The sequence below is a fragment of the Somniosus microcephalus genome, chromosome 5 (genome assembly GCF_052327205.1).
Source record: "Somniosus microcephalus isolate GS21.2 chromosome 5, FLI_Smic_1.0, whole genome shotgun sequence".
Taxonomy (NCBI): domain Eukaryota; kingdom Metazoa; phylum Chordata; class Chondrichthyes; order Squaliformes; family Somniosidae; genus Somniosus; species Somniosus microcephalus.
The window spans coordinates 304,707,567-304,727,414 of record NC_140991.1 but is presented as its reverse complement, the minus strand read 5'-3'; the positions used below and the strand labels follow the sequence as shown (position 1 = coordinate 304,727,414).

General features: G+C 44.9%; 1 protein-coding gene across 4 annotated transcripts in view; it reads left to right on the top strand.

The window, feature by feature from the left end:
- LOC147117868 (cadherin-18-like) overlaps positions 1–19,848 on the top strand; it is a 1,002,068-nt gene that overhangs the window by 965,694 nt on the left and 16,526 nt on the right. For all 4 annotated transcript variants that reach the window (XM_085989250.1, XM_085989251.1, XM_085989249.1 and 1 more), the window contains one exon: positions 7,591–7,842. In XM_085989250.1, coding sequence (XP_085845376.1) covers positions 7,591–7,842 — 252 coding nt within the window. The remainder of the gene's footprint in view (positions 1–7,590; positions 7,843–19,848) is intronic.

Here is a 19,848-nt window from a genome sequence, read left to right as displayed (position 1 = left end):
CAAACATTTTGTGGCGGCGCTAAACATTACCGCCACGATCTCCTGTGCCCGCAGATCATGACATCAGTAGAGTGTGCAACGCCCCGGTAGCGCCCCGAAGCGGATATTGAGTGGCGCCCTCTGCCTTTCTGCCTGCCACTAGCAACGACAGGTTGAGGGGAGCATTTTACAGCCGGGAAGGGACTGGGGGAGCGCTATTTAAGGGCGACCACTTCCTGCCTTTTCTTGTCGGCGACATTTTTGCACCACGCATTCTGAGCGAGAGAGAGAGAGACTTCTGGAGAGATTCAACGCTGTGAAGGAGTTTTGGGTACTGAGCAGCACTTTGCAGGTTCATTTTGATTTGACCTTCCTTGCATCGATTTAGAAGAGACTATGGGGTCTGCACTCTGAGCTCCTTCCCTGGGTCTCTCCATTGTTCTTTCCAGCAGATTTGATGTACAGGTCTCTCCAGGCCAAGATTCAAGGCTGCAATGAGCAGGGTGTGGATGGAGAGCAAGATCGACCCTCCCCTTTAAGAACTGGCCGGCGCCAGTGTGTTTGTGTTCCATTGCTGATGACATCACATGAGCTTCGCCCGTGCTCTGAGTTAGCACCTCGCTCCTCGGCCTTTGCGCCTTGAGAGGTGTGTAGCGCCTGATTTAACGCTCCAATCACCTCCAGGGGCAATAGAAGCCAAGTTTGCAGTCAGAGGCGATAATTAGCGCCAGGCGCTAAACTTTGCGCCCGGCCGATAATTGCACCCCAAACGGGGCGATACCGAATTTCTCCCCCCAGGTGTGGTCTAACCAGGGCTTTGTATAGCTGTAGCATAACTTCTACCCCCTTGTATTCTAGTCCTCTAGATATAAAGGCCAGCATTCCATTAGCCTTTTTGATTATTTTCTGTACCTGTCCATGACATTTCAATGATCTATGTACATGGACCCCCCCCAAGTCTCTTTCGACTTCCACAGTTACTATCATTCCACCATTTAGAAAGTACTCTGTTATATCATAAAAAAACAGAAACAGGCAATTTGGCCCATCAAATCTCTGCTCGTGTTTATTTCCAGATGAACCATCGAGTGTAATCTCGCTCTCTGGCTCATTCCTCATCCAGCAAAGACCTAGTTCCCCTTTAGAAGAATTTATACCTTTGCTTTAACAGCAGTCTCCGGCAGCGAGTTCAGTGTTCCAACTCCCTTCTGTGTCAAGATTCTTTATCACTCACCTCCCCTTTAGTTGACTCTGTAGCTTATGTAACAAGTGGCGGGTAACAACGAGCCCCCTCCACCCCTACAGCTGATGTGCTGTTCAGAGTGGTTGCCAGGTTACTTCACAGAGCAGCGACTTAAACTGAAAATTGTATTTCAGTGTGCAGGTCAAAGGAGCTGAAAACCGCAGCTCATAGAGTCATAGAGTAATACAGCACGGATAGAGGCCCTTCGGCCCATCGTGTCCGCGCCGGCCATCAAGCCCTGTCTAATCTAATCCCATATTCCAGCATTTGGCCCGTAGCCTTGTATGCTATGGCATTTCAAGTGCACATCCAAATGCTTCTTAAATGTTGTGAGGGTTTCTGCCTCCACAATCCTTTCAGGCAGTGAGTTCCAGACTCCAACCACCCTCTGGGTGAAAAAGTTCTTTCTCAAATCCCCTCTAAACCTCCCGCCCTTTACCTTGAATCTATGCCCCCTAGTTATCGACCCCTCTACTAAGGGAAAAAGCTCCTCAGCATCCATCCTATCTATGCCCCTCATAATTTTGTACACCTCAATCATGTCCCCCCTCAGCTCCAAGGAAAACAAACCCAACCTGCCCAGTCTCTCTTCATAGCTGAAGCGCTCCATCCCTGGTAACATCCTGGTGAACCTCCTCTGCACCCTCTCTAACGCGATCACATCCTTCCTGTAGTGTGGCGACCAGAACTGCACACAATATTCCAGCTGTGGCCTAACCAGTGTTTTATACAGCTCCATCATAACCTCCTTGCTCTTATATTCAATGCCTCGGCTAATGAAGGCAAGTATCCCATATGCCTTTTTTACCACCTTATCCACCTGTTCCGCCGCCTTCAGGGATCTGACATTTTAAATGAGTTCATAAGCTAATCTTGAATTTAAAAATACAGTAATATAGTTATGAATTTAGAAATCAATAAATACACGCACATATTTATAATTGAAGAAATAAAGCCCAAATGCATTTTCAAATGCACTGATCAATTTGAAAATTAGATTTTTTTGTAGTTAATTTCCTAATTGCTGAAATAGTGATTTTGTTGCTTTGAAGGCAAGTTTGTGAATGAATGGCCCAATTAATTTAGTTTGTACATGATTTACTGTTGACGATGAAGATGGTTCAATGACATCATTCTCTGATAACATTTTCTTTTGAAAATCGTCCGATTGGGCTGCCTTCTTATCACATAGGCGGTCAGATTCGAAACACCCGACAAGATCACACAGCATACATTTTTGGCTTTTCCCCCCCATCTCTTCACCGACCCTCATTTTCACATGTTCTTTCAGCTGTGAGAATTCATACCAGCGTGCCAATCAACTTCAAACACAAATTAGGCTCTTGAAGGGGGAAAAATTCAGTTGTTTGCGCCTCCCGTTGGCGCCTTAAGAGGGCGCTAATGGGGCGCAAAGCAACTAGCGCCCGGGCGCGGCGATGTTTGCGCTGCTTGTGAAATTAACTAGACATTTTGCGGCGGCGCTAAACACTACCACCATGATCTCCTGCGCCGGCAGATTGTGATGTCAGTCGAGTGCGCAACGCCCTGTTAGTGCCCCGGACCGGATATTGAGTGGTGCCCCCTGCCTTACCGCCTGCTGCTAGCAATGACAGGTTGAGGGGAGCGTTTTGCAGTCAGAAAGGGACTGGGGAGCGCTATTTAAAGGCGACCGCTTCCTGCCTTTTTTTGTTGGTGACATTTTTGCACCACGCATTCTGAGAGAGAGAGAGAGAGAGAGAGAGAGAGAGACTTCTGGAGAGATTCAACGCTGTGTGAAGGAGTTCTGAGTACTGAGCAGCACTTTGCAGGTTTATTTTGATTTGCCCTTCCTTGCTTCGCCAGCGCTCTGAGGTAGCGCCTCACTCCTTGGCCTTTGCGCCTTAAGACAGGTGTGAAGCACCCGATTTAGCGCTCCAATCACCTCCAGGGGCGATAAAAGCCAAGTTTGCTGTTGGACGTGATAACTAGCGCCAGGCGCTAAACTTTGCGCACGGCCGATAATGGCGCCTCAAACGGGGCGATACTGAATTTTTCCCCCTTGGTGTTCTAGCATATGACTGCTTGATTTCAGCAGAGGCGTTACACCATTTGTTTTTAAACATATCCAACCCCTCCATTGCAATACTGTGTAACGGAATTTCACATGAACACGTTACGAATCTGTATGCTAATATTTGAGGAGGTGACTTTCAAGACATAAATATTTGATTTCAAATTCACCATCACATTTTCGAACGGTTACCTCAGGGGAACATGAATCATATGAAGAAAAAAACCGAAATAAAAAGACAAAAACAAAACATAAAAATGAGATGATAAAATCTTTGGCCCAGAAATTCTTTTTTCTATTGTTTGACTGCAATGGATCCGAATATCGGGCGCTGCGTATAACCGGGCGACCGATCTGAATCTGCCAGCTTTTGGTGCCACCGCCTGGGTCCAATTTTCTAGCCCGTTGATCCAAACTATGAAACATGTGATGAAATTTATTTACAGAAATATACTAAATGGACTAGTAATTAAGATATATGTGTGAACGATATTGAAGCCACTCATCAACTTTTCTTATTATCCATCTCTAAAATTAGCTTCATTTAAGGAGTATTTATTGAATGTGTCAAATTGAAAATGAATGGGTGAGACAGGTAGGGGGGCGGGTGGAAGTTTCACTTTAGCCACGAGCAGAGATGAGCGGTTCTGGATTGTTTGTCTGTTACACATAGAAACATAAATCATAGAAAAATAGGAGCAGGAGTCGGCCATTCGGCCCTTCGGGCCTGCTCCGCCATTCAATATGATCATGGCTGATCCTCTATCTCAATACCATATTCCCGCTCTCTCCCCATACCCCTTGATGCCTTTTGTGTCTAGAAATCTATCTATCTCCTTCTTAAATATATTCAGTGACTTGGCCTCCACAGCCTTCTGTGGTAGAGAATTCCACAGGTTCACCACCCTCTGAGTGAAGAAATTTCTCCTCATCTAGTTATAAATGTCCTACCCCATATCCTGAGACTGTGACCCCTGGTTCTAGACCCTCCCAGCTAGGGGAAACATCCTCCCTGCATCCAGTCTGTCCAGCCCTGTCAGAATTTTATAAGTTTCAATGAGATCCCCTCTCATTTTTCTAAACTCTAGTGAATACAGGCCTAGTCGACCCAATCTCTCCTCATACGACAGTCCTGCCATCCCAGGAATCAGTCTGGTGAACCTTCGCTGCACTCCCTCTATGGCAAGCATATCCTTTCTTAGGTAAGGAGACCAAAACTGCACACAGTACTCCAGGTGTGGTCTCACCAAGGCCCTGTACAACTGTAGTAAGACATCCTTGCTCCTGTACTCAAATCCTCTTGCAATGAAAGCCTACATACCGTTTGCCTTCCTAACTGCTTGCTGCACCTGCATGTTTGCTTTCAGTGATTGGTGTACAAGGACACCCAGGTCCCTTTGCACATCAGCATTTCCCAATCTATCACCATTTAAATAATACTCTACCTTTCTGTTTTTCCTACTGAAGTGGATAACTTCACATTTATCCACGTTATACTGCATCTGCCATGTGTTTGCCCACTCACTCAACTTCTCTAAATCGCCTTGAAGCCTCTTTGCATCCTCCTCACAACTCACGATCCCACCTAGCTTCCGGTCATCAGCAAACTTGGAAATATTACATTTGGTTCCCTCATCCAAATCATTGATATATATTGTGAATAGCTGGGGCCCACACCCCGACTGATCTTCCAAGTGGAAAGGGGGGTTGGGCAGGGAGTATAAAAGGTGGCTTACCTGCCAGCACCAGGTTTCTGTCTACATTCAAGTTGAAAACTGCACCCCGTAGAGTTCAGATTGTACGGGTAGGCAGTGATCATCAGGAGGAAGATATTTCTCCCTGTTACCATTAGAAAGCAGAAACTTTCATTGAACAAACACAATTGCTTGGTTTATAGTTTCTAATACCTTACCGCGGAAAATGCTGTCATAGCAAAGACAAATGCACCTCCCCCTCCCCCCCCCCACCCACCCCCACCCCACTGCCCAATCTTTGCTGTTCAATGCACTTTAATTATTGTTTAAAAATTATAAACATCGATTGTACCCCACAAATCCCATACAGTGAAGTGTACATTCATTTAAGCTAGCATTTAGCCGATTTGGGCAATTTGCCTGGAGAGTGTGAGGTGTTTCAACGTGATAAGCTGTTATATAAATGTAATTATTAATATTTGAAATTGGCAATGTGTAATGAATGGCATGCACATGCATCAGAAACAGCGGACAGTGTATTGGTTCCTCCAGTACCATCTCACTTGCATTGTCACAATTCAATAACACAATAATCCTTTGTCATGAGGAGTAAAATGTAACCCCCTTCCCCTCACCTCCACCAATAGACTGACAGTGAAAGTGTTGGTGATAACTGTTCAGGGCCAGAAGAGGATCCAATTGATCAGTTTCTATCGCAAATCAGTCTCGCAGTTCATAACACAATCAATACAGCCAAGAAAAGACACAAATATTGGCTGGATTGCTGTACAAGATGCAATTGGTTCCCAGCACTGCATAATTCACACAAAAATGTAACTTAAAATCCAGTCCAAGTAATTATCAGGTTTACCCCCCCACCACCCTGAACTTCTGTAGGGGTTGATTGGATCTGCTGCTGTCATTTTGGTGGGCGATTAGGACAATCCCATGGAAATTGATTTACAGATATTGAAGTGAATAGCTAATGCAACAGAAGATAGAAAAGCCTTAAAATTATTGATTAGCATTCCCATTAAAATAGTGGACAAGCTTAATTTCATACGAATGCATTACAGAGAATTACATATTATATAGGAGTGAGCCTTTAGTGTAGTGGTAGCATTCCTGCCTCTGCGCCAGAAGGGCAAAGAGTTCGATCCCCACTCCAGACAGACCCAGCAAGTGGAGATGAGAATTTGGTCTCTAAATACTGGGTTGATATCCAGCGGGGAACTCGTATCTGGACTGGTTCAGTGGTCGTATCCCCATCTCTGAGTCAGTGGGGTTGGGTTCGGGGCCTGGTGAGCGGAGACCAGAGCTCTGAATAGTGCTTTGTCGACCAGCGGGGGACTTGTGTCCGATGGGTGCATGGTGCCTCCTCCCCCAGCCCCCGCCCATTGTAAAGGTATTTAGCCTTGGCTGCAGCCTATCTAGGAGAAGGTACTCCAAAGATAAAAACCATGAGGAAGACATCGGGACACCATATGAGCTACTGTTCCATAGTAAATGGCTCAAGAATCTCATGGGTGAGACTTGAGTTAGGACCTGCCCTGGACCAGAACGTGATGGACGGACATTGGCATGAATCAGTCATTCATGAAAGAAAGACTTATGAAATAATACTGAGCGGCCTACGGGTGGCACTGTCCAGGGAGAGTATAAATACTTGGGCACGGGCCCAGCTTGCACAGGACATTCTTAACAGGAACTAGTGAAGGACACAACTAGACATCCATGTTGTAAAACAGTTTATTAAAGCTTTGTTTAACGCTTAGACCAAGTGCCTAGTAATTTTCTTATGTCAGTCATAGTATATAAAATCTACAGCACAGAAACACGCCATTTGGCTCAACAATTCTATGCCAATATTTCTACTCCACATGAGCCTTCTTCCACTCTAAGTACCTCTTCCCTCTAAATTTAAAGACCGCTTTCAGGGCTCCTCTTTGTCTTATCTTTCGCAGACAAAAGAGCCCCAGCGTGCTCAATCATTCCTATTTGTTGCATTCTCTCAATTCTTTTAATATCCTTGTAAATCTTTTTTGCACTTTCTCCAGTGCTTCAGTAACCTTTTTGTCGTATGGAGACCAGAACCCCACACAGTACTCCAGCTGTGGTCTAATCAAGGTTCTATACAAATTTAGCTTTACCTCCCGGCTTATGTATTCTGTTCCTCTAAAAATGAACACCAGTAATTTGGTTGCACTCTATATGGTCTTATCAACCTGTGTTTCTACTTTTACTGATTAATGTATCTGTCGTCCCAGTTCTATTTGCTCCACTACCCCCATTTAGGTTCTTAAAGTCCAAGGCATAATTGGCTCCTTATTCCACCTCCCATTATGAACCATCTCACACTTTGCTCTTCTGAATTTCATTTGCAATTTATTCGTCCATTCTGCAAGCCAGTTTATGTCTTCCTGTCCTCCACATTGTTAGCTATACCTCCCAATTTTTTATCAGCTGCAACTTTTGCTACCATAACTCTGTCCATTCTGCATTCTTACACTAATGTCATGCCTTGTAATATCTACGCTGATGATTAGTAAAAGCCCTTTGTGGTGGCTGGTTTTTAATATCTTACCTCCGTTTCACCAACATTGTATAATGTTTGTTGTTCATAGACAGCACGGCGAGCGTAATGACACGACGAAGAAAATTCAGCCGGCATCTCCAGGAAGTCTACCAGCTACCAATTGTGGTTTCTGACAGTGGAAGTCCCATTCTGAGCAGCACCAGTACTCTCACTATCAGGGTGTGTGCTTGTGAGAGGAACGGCAAAGTTCGAACGTGCAGCACGGAGGCCTACCTCTCCGCAGCCGGTTTGAGCACTGGGGCATTGATAGCCATTTTACTGTGCATTGTCATCCTGCTGGGTAAGTCCATTGTCGAAGCGGTAGCAGCAAGACCTTAACGAGGGCGACATTCACCTTGGGCGGTACCGCACAAAAATAGCCGGTTTAATCGGCAGCCCGTTTTAACAGCCCTTCAAAGTTGGACAGCGTGTAAAACGAGCGGCCGATTTGCTATTGTCCATTTTGTGCCACCGTCCAAGGTGAATTTCACCCCCGTATTTCAAAGGTGCATGGTAATCCACTGCACTAAGAAGTGGAAATGAAGATACATTCCTGTAAAAAAAAATTAATCTTTCTTCAGATAATTTCTATTTGATTCTCCCTGTGCACACATACGACAACTAGCTCAAAAAGATGAAAACTCAGCAATCTTCCTTAACTGTATTTTTAATCTTTAGCGCATCATAGATTCGCCCTGGTTTCACCTTTGCTATGAGCATATTCTTCTGGGCTTTTGGTTGGCTGAACGATTGACGATTACATTATTTTTATAGCCGATCAAAATCCATTTTTTGAAGTTACTACCTATAATATGGATGATAGGAGCCAAGACGATGAAGAAATTATGAAGAGCTTTCCAAGCCCTTGTCCCTTGCCAGTATATACCTCAAAAGTGAGAGCAACACACACTATGCACTGGAGGCAGGAGAGGACTTGGTGGATCAGATAGTCTTCTGTACTTTTAATACGTTAGTAACTGTGCTTGAAGCGCGTATTTTACTAAGTTAGGACTGTTATCACAGTAATTAAGTTATGCACGATGTTTGATAGATTTTTTAGTGGATAATGTTTGATTGAATGTTGCAGGATTTACAAAACCATTCTTCTCTGCGAGACAGTCATTTCCCTGGACCTGTCAGCAAATTAATGTCTCTTAATCATTTCATATTTGGGACTGGGTAGTGGAGTGGATTAGCGTACTATCCTTTTCCCACTGACACTGAACTTAAATCCAGTCCAAGGAGACAAACTGAAAGTTTTTCCTCTTGTGGCTTTGTGTGGAATGAGGTTGAGAAGTCTCAAGCAAGTTCCTGGTTGCCATGGATGCACAGCACAGAGCGAGCGTTAAATTGATCTCGCTCAGATTTTCCAAAAGAATGACTGAGTGAGAATGTGAACATATCACACTGCTGCAAATTGGGCTGCTCTTCTGAGACATGGGCTAAAGTACAATTGAACCAGTCTTTGCCAATTATATTAATGCGCATCTAAAAGTAACTTAAGAGTTTGAAATTCTCTTCTTTGCGTTTCTCCTGCCCAGTAGTTCTGTGAACAGATCCAGTTATAATGAAAGAGGCAGATTCCCAACAGCCTTGGCCATGCACATTTCTTTTTGTAGTTTATCTCTTCCATTCTTCGCAACAGGATTTCCGCCGCACTTCCGGCGGTGGAACGGGAGCAGTTCTGAGGAAATTCTAGGCCCTTATTTGGACGGTAGAAAATCTTCTGTGGGTTTCCAGAACCTCTCCTCTTTTTACAATTGGAGTAACGCAATTCAGCTCTGACAGAAAATCAGCTCCAAAACCATGTCTTGGTGGGCGTGTGTGCTGTGAGGAGGATGCCGAGAAACTCCAGTATGATTTGGACAGGTTGGGCGATTGGGCAGATGTATGGCAGATGCAGTATAATGTGGATAAATGCGAGGTTATCCACTTTGGTGGCAAAAACAGCAAGGCAGATTATTATCTGAATGGCAATAGATTGGGAGAAGGGGAAGTGCAACGAGACCTGGGTGTCCTTGTGCACCAGTCACTGAAGGTAAGCATGCAGGTGCAGCAGGCGGTTAGGAAGGCAAATGGTATGTTGGCCTTCGTAGCGAGAGGATTCGAGTACAGGAGCAAGGAAGTCTTGCTGCAGTTGTATAGGGCCTTGGTGAGACCACACCTTGAGTATTGTGTGCAGTTTTGGTCGCCTTATCTGAGGAAGGATGTTCTTGCCATGGAGGGAGTGCAGCGAAGATTCACCAGACTGATACCTGGGATGGCAGGAATGACGTATAAGGAGCGATTGGGTCGATTGGGCTTATATTCGCTGGAGTTTAGAAGAATGAGAGGGGATCTCATTGAAACTTATAAAATTCTAACAGGACTGGACAGACTAGATGCAGGAAGGATGTTCCCGATTGTCGGGGAGTCCAGAACCAGGGGTCACAGTCTAAGCATAAGGGGTAAGCCATTTAGGACAGAAATGAGGAGGAATTTCTTCACCCAGAGAGTGGTGAACCTGTGGAATTCTCTACCACAGAAGGCAGTAGAGGCCAATTCATTAAATATATTCAAGAAGGAGTTGGATATATTTCTTAAGGCTAAAGGGATCAAGGGATATGGGGAGAAAGCAGGGACGGGGTGCTGAATTTGGATGATCAGCCATGATCGCGTTGAATGGCGGAGCAGGCTCGAGGGGCCGAATGGCCTACTCCTGCTCCTATCTTCTATGTTTCTATGTTTCATCCAACAGACTTCCACAATGGTACACTTCCCTCTAGCATCTATCCACCATCCCTCGCTCTCGGCCTGGAGACTCCACCTTGTAACCTTTTCTAATGCAATGTATCACCTGAAGAGATGTACTGACACTTTGAAGTCATGCCGACTTTTTTTTAATACACAGTAGCAGTGGTTTCAGTTTCCCAATAAGCTCATAGACAAGAAAAATGAAACTAATAAAACTAGTAATCCATTTGGATGATCTTTGCTGAGAGGCAGAGCAGGCAGAAACATCTGTGATGTGTGAGACAGAAATGGTGCCCTGAGGATTTGCATGGCTTATTTTCTTTTCCGCAATGTTACATGAATGTTACTGCAGTGAAACATCTTTCCTTATATTTAATTTACTTTAAACCAAGTAAGATGGTTCCATTGTACAAATTCAATGCATAGCCAATCCAAAGTTTTTGTTAGATCCAAGTTAGGAAAAGTTAGGGGGCTAATTCCTGAATAATTTATAACTTAGAACACAAGAACCTAAGAAATAGGAGCATGAGTGGGCCATTTAGCCCTTCGAGCCTGCTCCCCCATTCAATAAGATCATGGCTGATCTTCTACCTCAACTCCACTTTCCCGCACTAGCCCCATATCCCTTGATTCCCTTAATACCCAAAAATCCACCGATCTCTGTCTTGAATATACTCAATGTGTGAGCATTCACAGTCCTCTGGGATAGAGAATTCCAAAGATTCACAAACCTTTGAGTGAAGAAATTTCTCCTCATCTCAGTCCTAAATGGTCGACCCCTTATTCTGAGACTATGTCCCCTGGTTCTAGACTCCCAGCCAGGGGAAACAACCTCTCAGCATCTACCCTGTCAAACCCTGTAAGAATTGTATATGTTTCAATGAGATCACCCCTCATTCTTCTAAATCTAGGGAATATAGGCCTAGTCTCCTCAATCACTCCTGATAGGACAGTCCCCCCATCCCAGGACAATCCCCCCATCCCAGGAATCAGTCTGGTGAACCTTTGTTGCACTCCCTCTAAGACAAGTATATCCTTCCTTAGGTAAGGAGACCAAAACTGTACACAATACTCCAGGTGTGGTCTCACCAGGGCCCTAAAGAAGTAAGACTTCTTTAATCTTATTCTCCAATCATTTTGTAATAAAGGCTAACATGCCATTTGCTTTCCTAATTGCTTGCTGTACTTGCATGTTAACTTTCTGTGATTCATGTACAAGGACACGCAGGTCCCTCTGAACACCAACATTTCCCAATCTCTCACCATTTAAAAAATATTCTGCTTTTCTATTTTTCCCACCAAAGTGGATAACTTCACATTTCTGCACATTATATTTCATCAGCCATGTTCTTGCCCACTCAGTTAACCTGTCTATATCCCATTGCAGTCTCTTTGCATCCTCCTCACAATTTACTTGCAAACCTAGCTCTGTATCATCAGCAAACTTGGATACATTACACTCAGTCCCCTCATCTAAGTCATTGATATAGATTGTAAATCTCTGCAAATCACTGATCCTTGTGATACCCCACTCGTTACAACCTGACAACCCGAAATTGACTCGTTTATTCCTACTCTGCTTTCTGTCCTTTAGCAAATCCTCAATCCATGCTAATATATTACCCCCAATCCCATGAGCCCTAATTTTGTGTAATAACCTCCTGTATGGCACCTTATCAAATGCTTTCTGAAAATCCAAATACCCTACATCTACTGGTACCCCCATATCTACACTGTTAGTTACAACCTCAAAAAGCTCTCATAGATTTGTCGAACACGATTTCCCTTTCACAAACCTGTAAACTTTCATAAATGTTTGCTCCAATGCAGCACCATTCAGAAAGCAATGTTTAGGGAGTTTTACAATCAACTTGGTTTCTAATATGGGATTTAACTCGGCGGTAAACACTGATCACTAAGGAAAGGACTTTCACTTAAGTAGCACATCGTCACATCTCTCAGTCCATCCCACAGTACTTTGCATCCAGTTAATTATTTGTGAAATGTAGTCACTGTTGTTATGTGGTCAAATGTGACAGCAGTTTTGCATACCGCAAGATCCCACAAACAGCAGTGATCTGTTTTTTGGTAGTGTTGGCCAGGACACTGGGAGGTGTTCCTGTTTTTATTTGAAAGAGACCATGCAATCTTTTACATCCACCTGAAACACCAGAAAAGGCAGACAGAGCTTTAGTTTAGTATCTCATCTGAAACAGAGCACCTTCTATAATAGAGCCACTTCAATACTACATTGAAATGTCAGCCTAGTGTACTTGAAGCATCATTTGAACCAATTATCAGTGGTGGATCAAAGTAACAGGGGTAATCTTTTCACTGTTACTGAACCTCAACACCACCCGCGCTATATAAAAGAAAGACGCGCATTTATATAGCACCTTTCACGACCAGCGGACGTCCCAAAGTGCTTTACAACCAATGAAGTACTTTTTGAAGTGTAGTCACTGTTGTAATGTAAGGGACGCAGCAGCCAATTTGCACACAGCAAGCTCCCACAAACAGCAATGACCAGATAATCTGTTTTAGATGTTGATTGAGGGATAAATATTGGCCAGGACACTGGGGATAACTCCTCCGCTTTTCTTCAAAGTAGTACCATGGGATCTTTTACATCCACCTGACAGAGCAGACGGGGCCTCGATTTAAGGTCACACCCGAAAGACGGCACCCCCGACAGTGCAGCACTCCCTCAGCACTGCACTGGAATGTCAGCCTAGATTTTTGTGCTCAAGTCTCATGGAGTGGGAATACGAACCCACAACTTTCTGACTCACGGGCGAGAGTGTTACCAACAGAGCCACACAGAGCAGGCTTTGCTGATATTACAAAGGAGGCTATAAAATTTGGGTTTACACTGCCCATTTTCTGACCATTAAAACAAATGGTCGCATAATCATTAGAAGTACTTGCCTGAGTTTCCACTCATCCATTCTGTGACTCTGAGACAAAGAGAGACAGTTCTTTGTCCCTTAAGTCTTTATAATCCTGGTCTTAGCCCGCTGAGCTGTCAGTTGCTGAGGGCTCCAAATTGGACCAAATGTGGGGAAGTAATGGGAGTGAAAGTGGTCTTCAGCAATAGTGCAGAACAGGTGATGGTGAACCAGCCGCCTTTTTATACTCCACCTGATTTTCTTTCTCATTGTAATCAGTATGGGGGGTAAAACAAGCTGTCGCCTCATTATCACCCATTTTGTGCTACTGCCAAAGACCAATTTCTCCCCCAACATATCTCTCCTTGTTTACTTAAGCTAAAATAGCTGCTTAACAACATTGAACAAAAAGAATCCTTGCTGCTAAGAAAGAAAGACTTGCATTTATATAGTACCTTCCACAACCTCAGGGCATCCCAAAGTGCTTCACAGCCAATGAAGTAATTTTGAAGTGTGGTCACTGTTGTAATGTAGGAAACATGGCAGCCAATTTGTGCATAGCAAGCTCCCACAAACAGCAATGTGATAATGACCAGATAATTTGTTTTAGTGATGGTGGTTGAGGGACAAATATTGGTCAGGACACCTGGGATTACTCCCCTGCCCTGGGATCTTTTATGTCCACCTGGGAGAGCAGACGGGCCTCGGTTTAACATCTCATCCAAAAGATGGCACCTCTGACAGTGCGGCACTCCCTCAGCACTGCACTGGAGTGTCAGCCTAGATTTTTGTGCTCAAGTCTCTGGGGTGGAACTTGAACTCACAATCTTTAGACTTAGAGGAAAGAGTGCTACCCACTGAGCCACAGCCTATTCTTGTCCAGGACTAGCCATTTCAACTAACTGACCTTGTCGGGGTCTCTCCATTGTATCAAGGCTGCAGAAACTTGCATGAGTAAACAGTTTTTGATGCTGGCACCTTAATTGTCACCGGGAACCATTCTATCACAATGGCATGAGATGCCCGAGAATGATTTCCCTTTTGTTTACTGATTAACATCCAAATGACTATAACACACCTGAGGTAAAATTGACACTTAGCCAAGTCCAATCTATGAATACAATTCAGCCCCAAAACAGCCGTAAAACTTCAAATAAATTTATAAAAAACATCACTTTTTAAAATAACTATAAATTACATAAAATAACTATTTTAAACAATAATTTAAATTTTTGAAAAAAATAATTACAGTTTCTAACGGGGCTAAAAATAAACTTACCTTTCTTTAAAGTATTTAAAAATAATAAACCTGTGGAAAAAATGTTTTAATTTAACTTAATTCACCACTTACCTTGTTAAAAGCAGACCTTGCGACTTTTTTTTTAAAAAGTGTAGCTCCTGGAGACTTGCCCTCCCGGAGAAACCTGCAAAAAAACCGGAAGTTCCAGGCGCACGCGCTGCCTCTCCGGCGCACGCGTTCGACCTGTGAACCCCTTCCTTTAAGGGAACGGAAGTTCCGGTTTCCCGCACATGCGCAGTGCATGCACGAAACCGGCACTTCCGTTGGGCCTATGGGTGAGTACCAAGCACGTACTCACCCGTGGGGACCTGAATTTCTGGCCCATTAAGATCAGTGACGAAAAGCTTGGTCAAAGAGCTATGTTTTAAAGGAGGACCTTAAAGGACACGAGGAATGTGGAGAGGGGAAGATGTTTACGGAGGGAAATCCAGACCTTAGGGCCTCGACAGCTGAAGGTATGGCCACCGATGGTGGGGTGAAGGGAGTGACCTATACATAAGAGACCAGAGTTGGAGCAAGGCTGATTTGCCAGAAGGTTGTCGGCTTAGATGAGTCAGAAATAGGGAGGAGTGAGGCCAAGAAAGGATTTGAACACAAGGATGAGAATTTTAAACTGGAGATGGTGGGGGGCCCCGAGAGCCAATGCGGGTCAGCGAGCACAGGGCTCATTGCTGAATGGGACTTGGGAGCGAGCTAGGATACAGGCAGCGGGGCTTTAAACAAGCTGAGGATTACTGAGTGTGGAGAATGACAATCCAGCCTGGAAACCATAAGAATGGATGAGAACTTCAGCAGCAGATGGGCTGAGGTGGGTCGGGGCCGGGGAGACGGGCGATGTTATGGAGCTGGAAGCAGATGGTCTCTGTGTTGGAGAGGATACGGGGTTGGAAGCTGAGCAAAGGGTGAAACAGGATGCCAACATTGCGAACCGTCCAGTTCGGCCTGTGACAGTGTCTGGTGACACAGCTGGAATTGATGGCAATGGTTGTTGGCTGATGGTTTTAGGCAGAGATTTTAATTACTACCTGCCAAATGTTTGCATGGCTGAGACAGCATGGAATTTATTAACCTTGACCCCAAGATGTATCATTAACTGTAGAAACTTTAGTATATGCAATTTAGGTCAGCTAATAACTTATTTAGTGTTGGGGCAATGCATATGCTTATAATGCCAGACAGTGGTCTCAATACACTTTGAAGTTCTATTTGCAAGATTGGCATTTTGGAGTGTTAGCATTCTAAGTTTTATTCAATCTGAGTGCTCATTTATGATTTATTCTGTAATCATGCAATGTACTTTTTTGAAGCAGTCAGCCAGATGATTGACAGGCAAAAATGTCAAAGATGTTAGCTAGGAGCACATGATGAAGATTGCACAATGAACAGCAAGTATAAAGTATGTTTTATTGTTTTAAACAGATGTCCTGTATCCCTTGCTCACTATTTACATAATTGAATGCTGTATCTGCACTGGCAGGTGTTTGGAATAACATGCTGCTCGACTGCTGTTAAATCAATAGTTAGCCGATCCGTACAGATTTATCATAGAAGCATAGAATGGTTACAACACAGAAGGAGGCCATTCAGCCCGTGCCAGCTCTCTGCAAGAGCACTTCAGCTAGTCCCACTCCCCCGCCCTTTCCCCGTAGCCCTGCAAATTATTTTTTTCCTTCAGGTACTTATTCAAATCCCTTTTGAAAGCAGTGATTGAATCTGCCTCCACCACACTTTCAGGCAGTGCATTCCAGATCCTAACCGCTCGCTGCGTAAAAAAGATTTTTCCTCATGTCGCCTTTGGTCCTTCTGCCAATCACCTTAAATCTGTGTCCTCTGGTTCTCGACCCTTCCGCCAATGGGAATTGTAGTGTATGTACCTTTAAGAGCCCCTGTGTACTGTAATACCGGTAGTGACCACTCGGGTATATAAGCCTGTATAGCGTCTTGTATCTTTTAGTTCAGCCCTGACCTTCGACTAGTAAAGACCTGTTAAAGTTATTCTTGTGGTCTGTGTGCAGTGATTCATATTAACCATAACTGGAACACACAGACTTAACAGTGGCGACGAGTACGATCTTACCCTGCGGCAGAGACATATCCAAGGCAGTTTAACGGGCGTCGAGAAGAGGCATCCGCCCTCACCATCCTGCTGAGAAAAGACTCGGGTCTGAAGAGCAAGGAAGAATCCTGACACAAAGCCTTCCATCAGCAACAGGCAGTGATCATCCCTTCTATCACGGTGGTGGGTAAGCCGATCAGCGACGAGCAGCAAGTCGGCCACGTTGGCTGTGAAGTAGGGGAGGGAAAAACGGAGGATATAAGGGCGGAGAACTCGACCACAGCCGGGGAAAAGAGCCGGACAGAAGTCGGGGCCAGAGGCGCTGAGACTGGGGCAGCGTAAGGCACGGGAGCCTCGGTGAATGCAAACGAAGCCGGTGTAAAAGACCGGGCTGCAAGCGGGCTGGGAGACGCAACAGCGTCGAGAGAGAGCTCGACCGCGACCGGTGAAAAAGGCCGGGCAGCTACCGAGGCCGCGAGGCACAGCGACCGGGACAGCGTAAGGCGCGGGAGAAAATAAAAAAATAAAAAAACCGCGGAGAACTCAGCCGCAGCCGGGGGAAAGGACCAGACTGCAAGAGGGGCTGGGAGGCACGATTTGAGAACCGCTGGGGAGGATGAACGCAACAATACGGCAATCGCCATTACAGCCAGCGGGGGAGAAAGGCAAACGCGGGAAGCCGCCATTTTCGTAGGCGGGGGAAGAAGACAAGCACGGGAAACTGCCATTTAAAAAAAAAATTAAAGAAAAATTTATTTTTGTTTCTCAAGAAGATTGCGAGGATGCCTAAGCGTGGTAACATCAACGATTTCGATCCCGATGTTGAAGATTGGGCCACATATGTAGAACGCATAGAGATTTATTGTAAGGCAAATAAAATATCCGATGAAGATAAAGCACTAACCTTACTAAACTCAATGGGTGCGAAGACATACGGGCTATTGAAGCATCTTCTATCACCAGCTAAACCGGCGGATCAGCCTTTCGCTAATATTGTTGCTGTCCTGAGAAATCATTTGAACCCCACACCGCTGATGTTAGCGGAACGATTTAAATTTTATGCGAGAACGCAACTGAAAGAGGAAAGCAACGCGGAGTATTTAATTGAACTGCGTAAGCTAGCGAAATACTGTCAGTTTGGGGAAAGACTGACAGAGGCACTGAGAGACAAATTCGTGTGTGGATTGTCGAAAGAAGGAACACAAAAGCGGCTGCTTGAAGAGAATGATCTTACACTTGATAAGGCTGTCACTATTGCAGCATCGCACGAAGCCGCAGCGAGAGGCACTGCGGAAATGCAGCTGAAGGCAGCGGTACTCAGCGTAGATCAAATGGCTTTGGGTACAGCGAAATGTTATCGTTGTGGAAAGACAACACACGATCAGAACCAATGCTGGTTTAAAAACCAGGAATGTAGAAAATGTGGTAAGCTTGGTCACATAGCTAAAGTATGCCGGTCAGGAAAGAAGGCCAGCAACAAAAAGTCACTGCAGGAAAAGTACAGAAAGGTACATAAGGTGGCTGAGAAGAGTTCGGATGAACAGAATTCGGATTCAGACTCCAACAGCAAGGAACTGGGTAGTCTGAGAATTCACAATGTGAGTAAGAAAGCTGACCTACAAACTATCTGGGTCACACTGCAGATAGCAGGAGTCCAAGTGAAGATGGAATTGGACACCGGATCGGCGTTGACAGTCATGAATAAGCAAGATTACAAAAGGTTATTCACACATATTCCCCTACGGGATACGGAGATAGTATTGCAGACATACACGGGGCAAAGAGTATACCCCATCGGAAAGATAAAAGTCAAGGTGATACACAAGGGCAAAGAACACCAAGGAATGGACTTATATGTACTACCTGAGGGAGGTCCACCACTTCTGGGACGGGAGTGGATCAGGAAAATAAATATGGACTGGCACTCCCTAAAAGCAATAACGGTAGATTCCGGAAAAAAAGATGTCAAACCTGAACGATTGTCCAGAATATTGGATGAGGCTAAAGAGGTGTTCCAACAGGGACTGGGAACACAGAGGAATTAAGGCAAATATCAAGATTGCAGAACATGCAAACCCAAAATTTTTCAAAGCCAGACCGGTACCTTATGCGATACGACCTGCTGTGGAAGCTGAGCTGGAAGGGCTAGAACGTTCAGGAGTACTGTCTAAGGTGGACTGGAGTGAGTGGGCCATGCCCATTGTTCCCGTCATGAAGCGTTCATCGAGTAACAAGCCAGGGGAACTGGGGAAGGTCCGCATCTGTGGAGACTTCAAGATCACAGTTAATCCGGTGCTTCACACGGTGCAATATCCGCTTCCGCGGATTGAGGATATCTTTGCTTCATTGTCTGGCGGGAAACACTTCACCAAGATAGACCTGGCGCAAGCGTACTTACAGATGGAAGTTGAGGAAGAGTCGCGCCAGTATCTCACAATCAACACGCACAGAGGCTTGTATCGATATAATAGACTGGTTTTTGGAGTGGCTTCGGCTCCAGCAATTTGGCAGAGGGCCATGGAGCAGGTATTACAGGGAATTCCAAGCACTCAATGTTACTTGGACGATATCCTGATTACAGGAGATGACGATGAGGAACACCTTGCAAATTTGAAACTGGTGCTCACCAGATTGAAGGAATATGGACTTCGAGTTAATCGCCAGAAATGTGAGTTCTTTCAGAAACGGATCTCGTACTGTGGTCATGTCATTGACCAGGAGGGGCTGCACAAGTCATCTGACAAGATCGAAGCTGTTGTGAAGGCTCCCGCTCCTGAAAATGTATCCCAGTTGAGGTCGTTCCTAGGGTTGATTAACTATTACCATAAGTTTCTGCCAAATCTATCCACGGTGCTGCACCCGCTGAATGCTCTTTTGCAGAAAGAAGTACCATGGAAGTGGAGCGAGGACTGTAAGAAGGCCTTTCGCAAAAGCAAGGCATTGATCACCTCAGAGGAAGTGTTGGCTCACTTCAACCCAACACTACCTATTCGTTTAGCTTGTGATGCTTCTCCTTATGGTATTGGAGCAGTACTCTCACACAAGTTGCCAAATGGCTTGGAAAGGCCAGTCGCATTTGCATCCAGATCATTGACCTCCGCTGAGCGCAACTATGCTCAGATAGATAGGGAGGCTCTCAGCCTTGTGTGGGGAGTAAAGAAGTTTAATCATTACCTGCAGGGCCAGAAGTTTACACTGCTGACAGACCACCAGCCGTTGGTATCCATATTCAACCCTAAAAAGGGCGTTCCCATTATGACAGCGCAAAGGCTACAGAGGTGGTCCCTTTTCCTAGGGGCACACCAATATGGCATAGAATACAAAGGATCA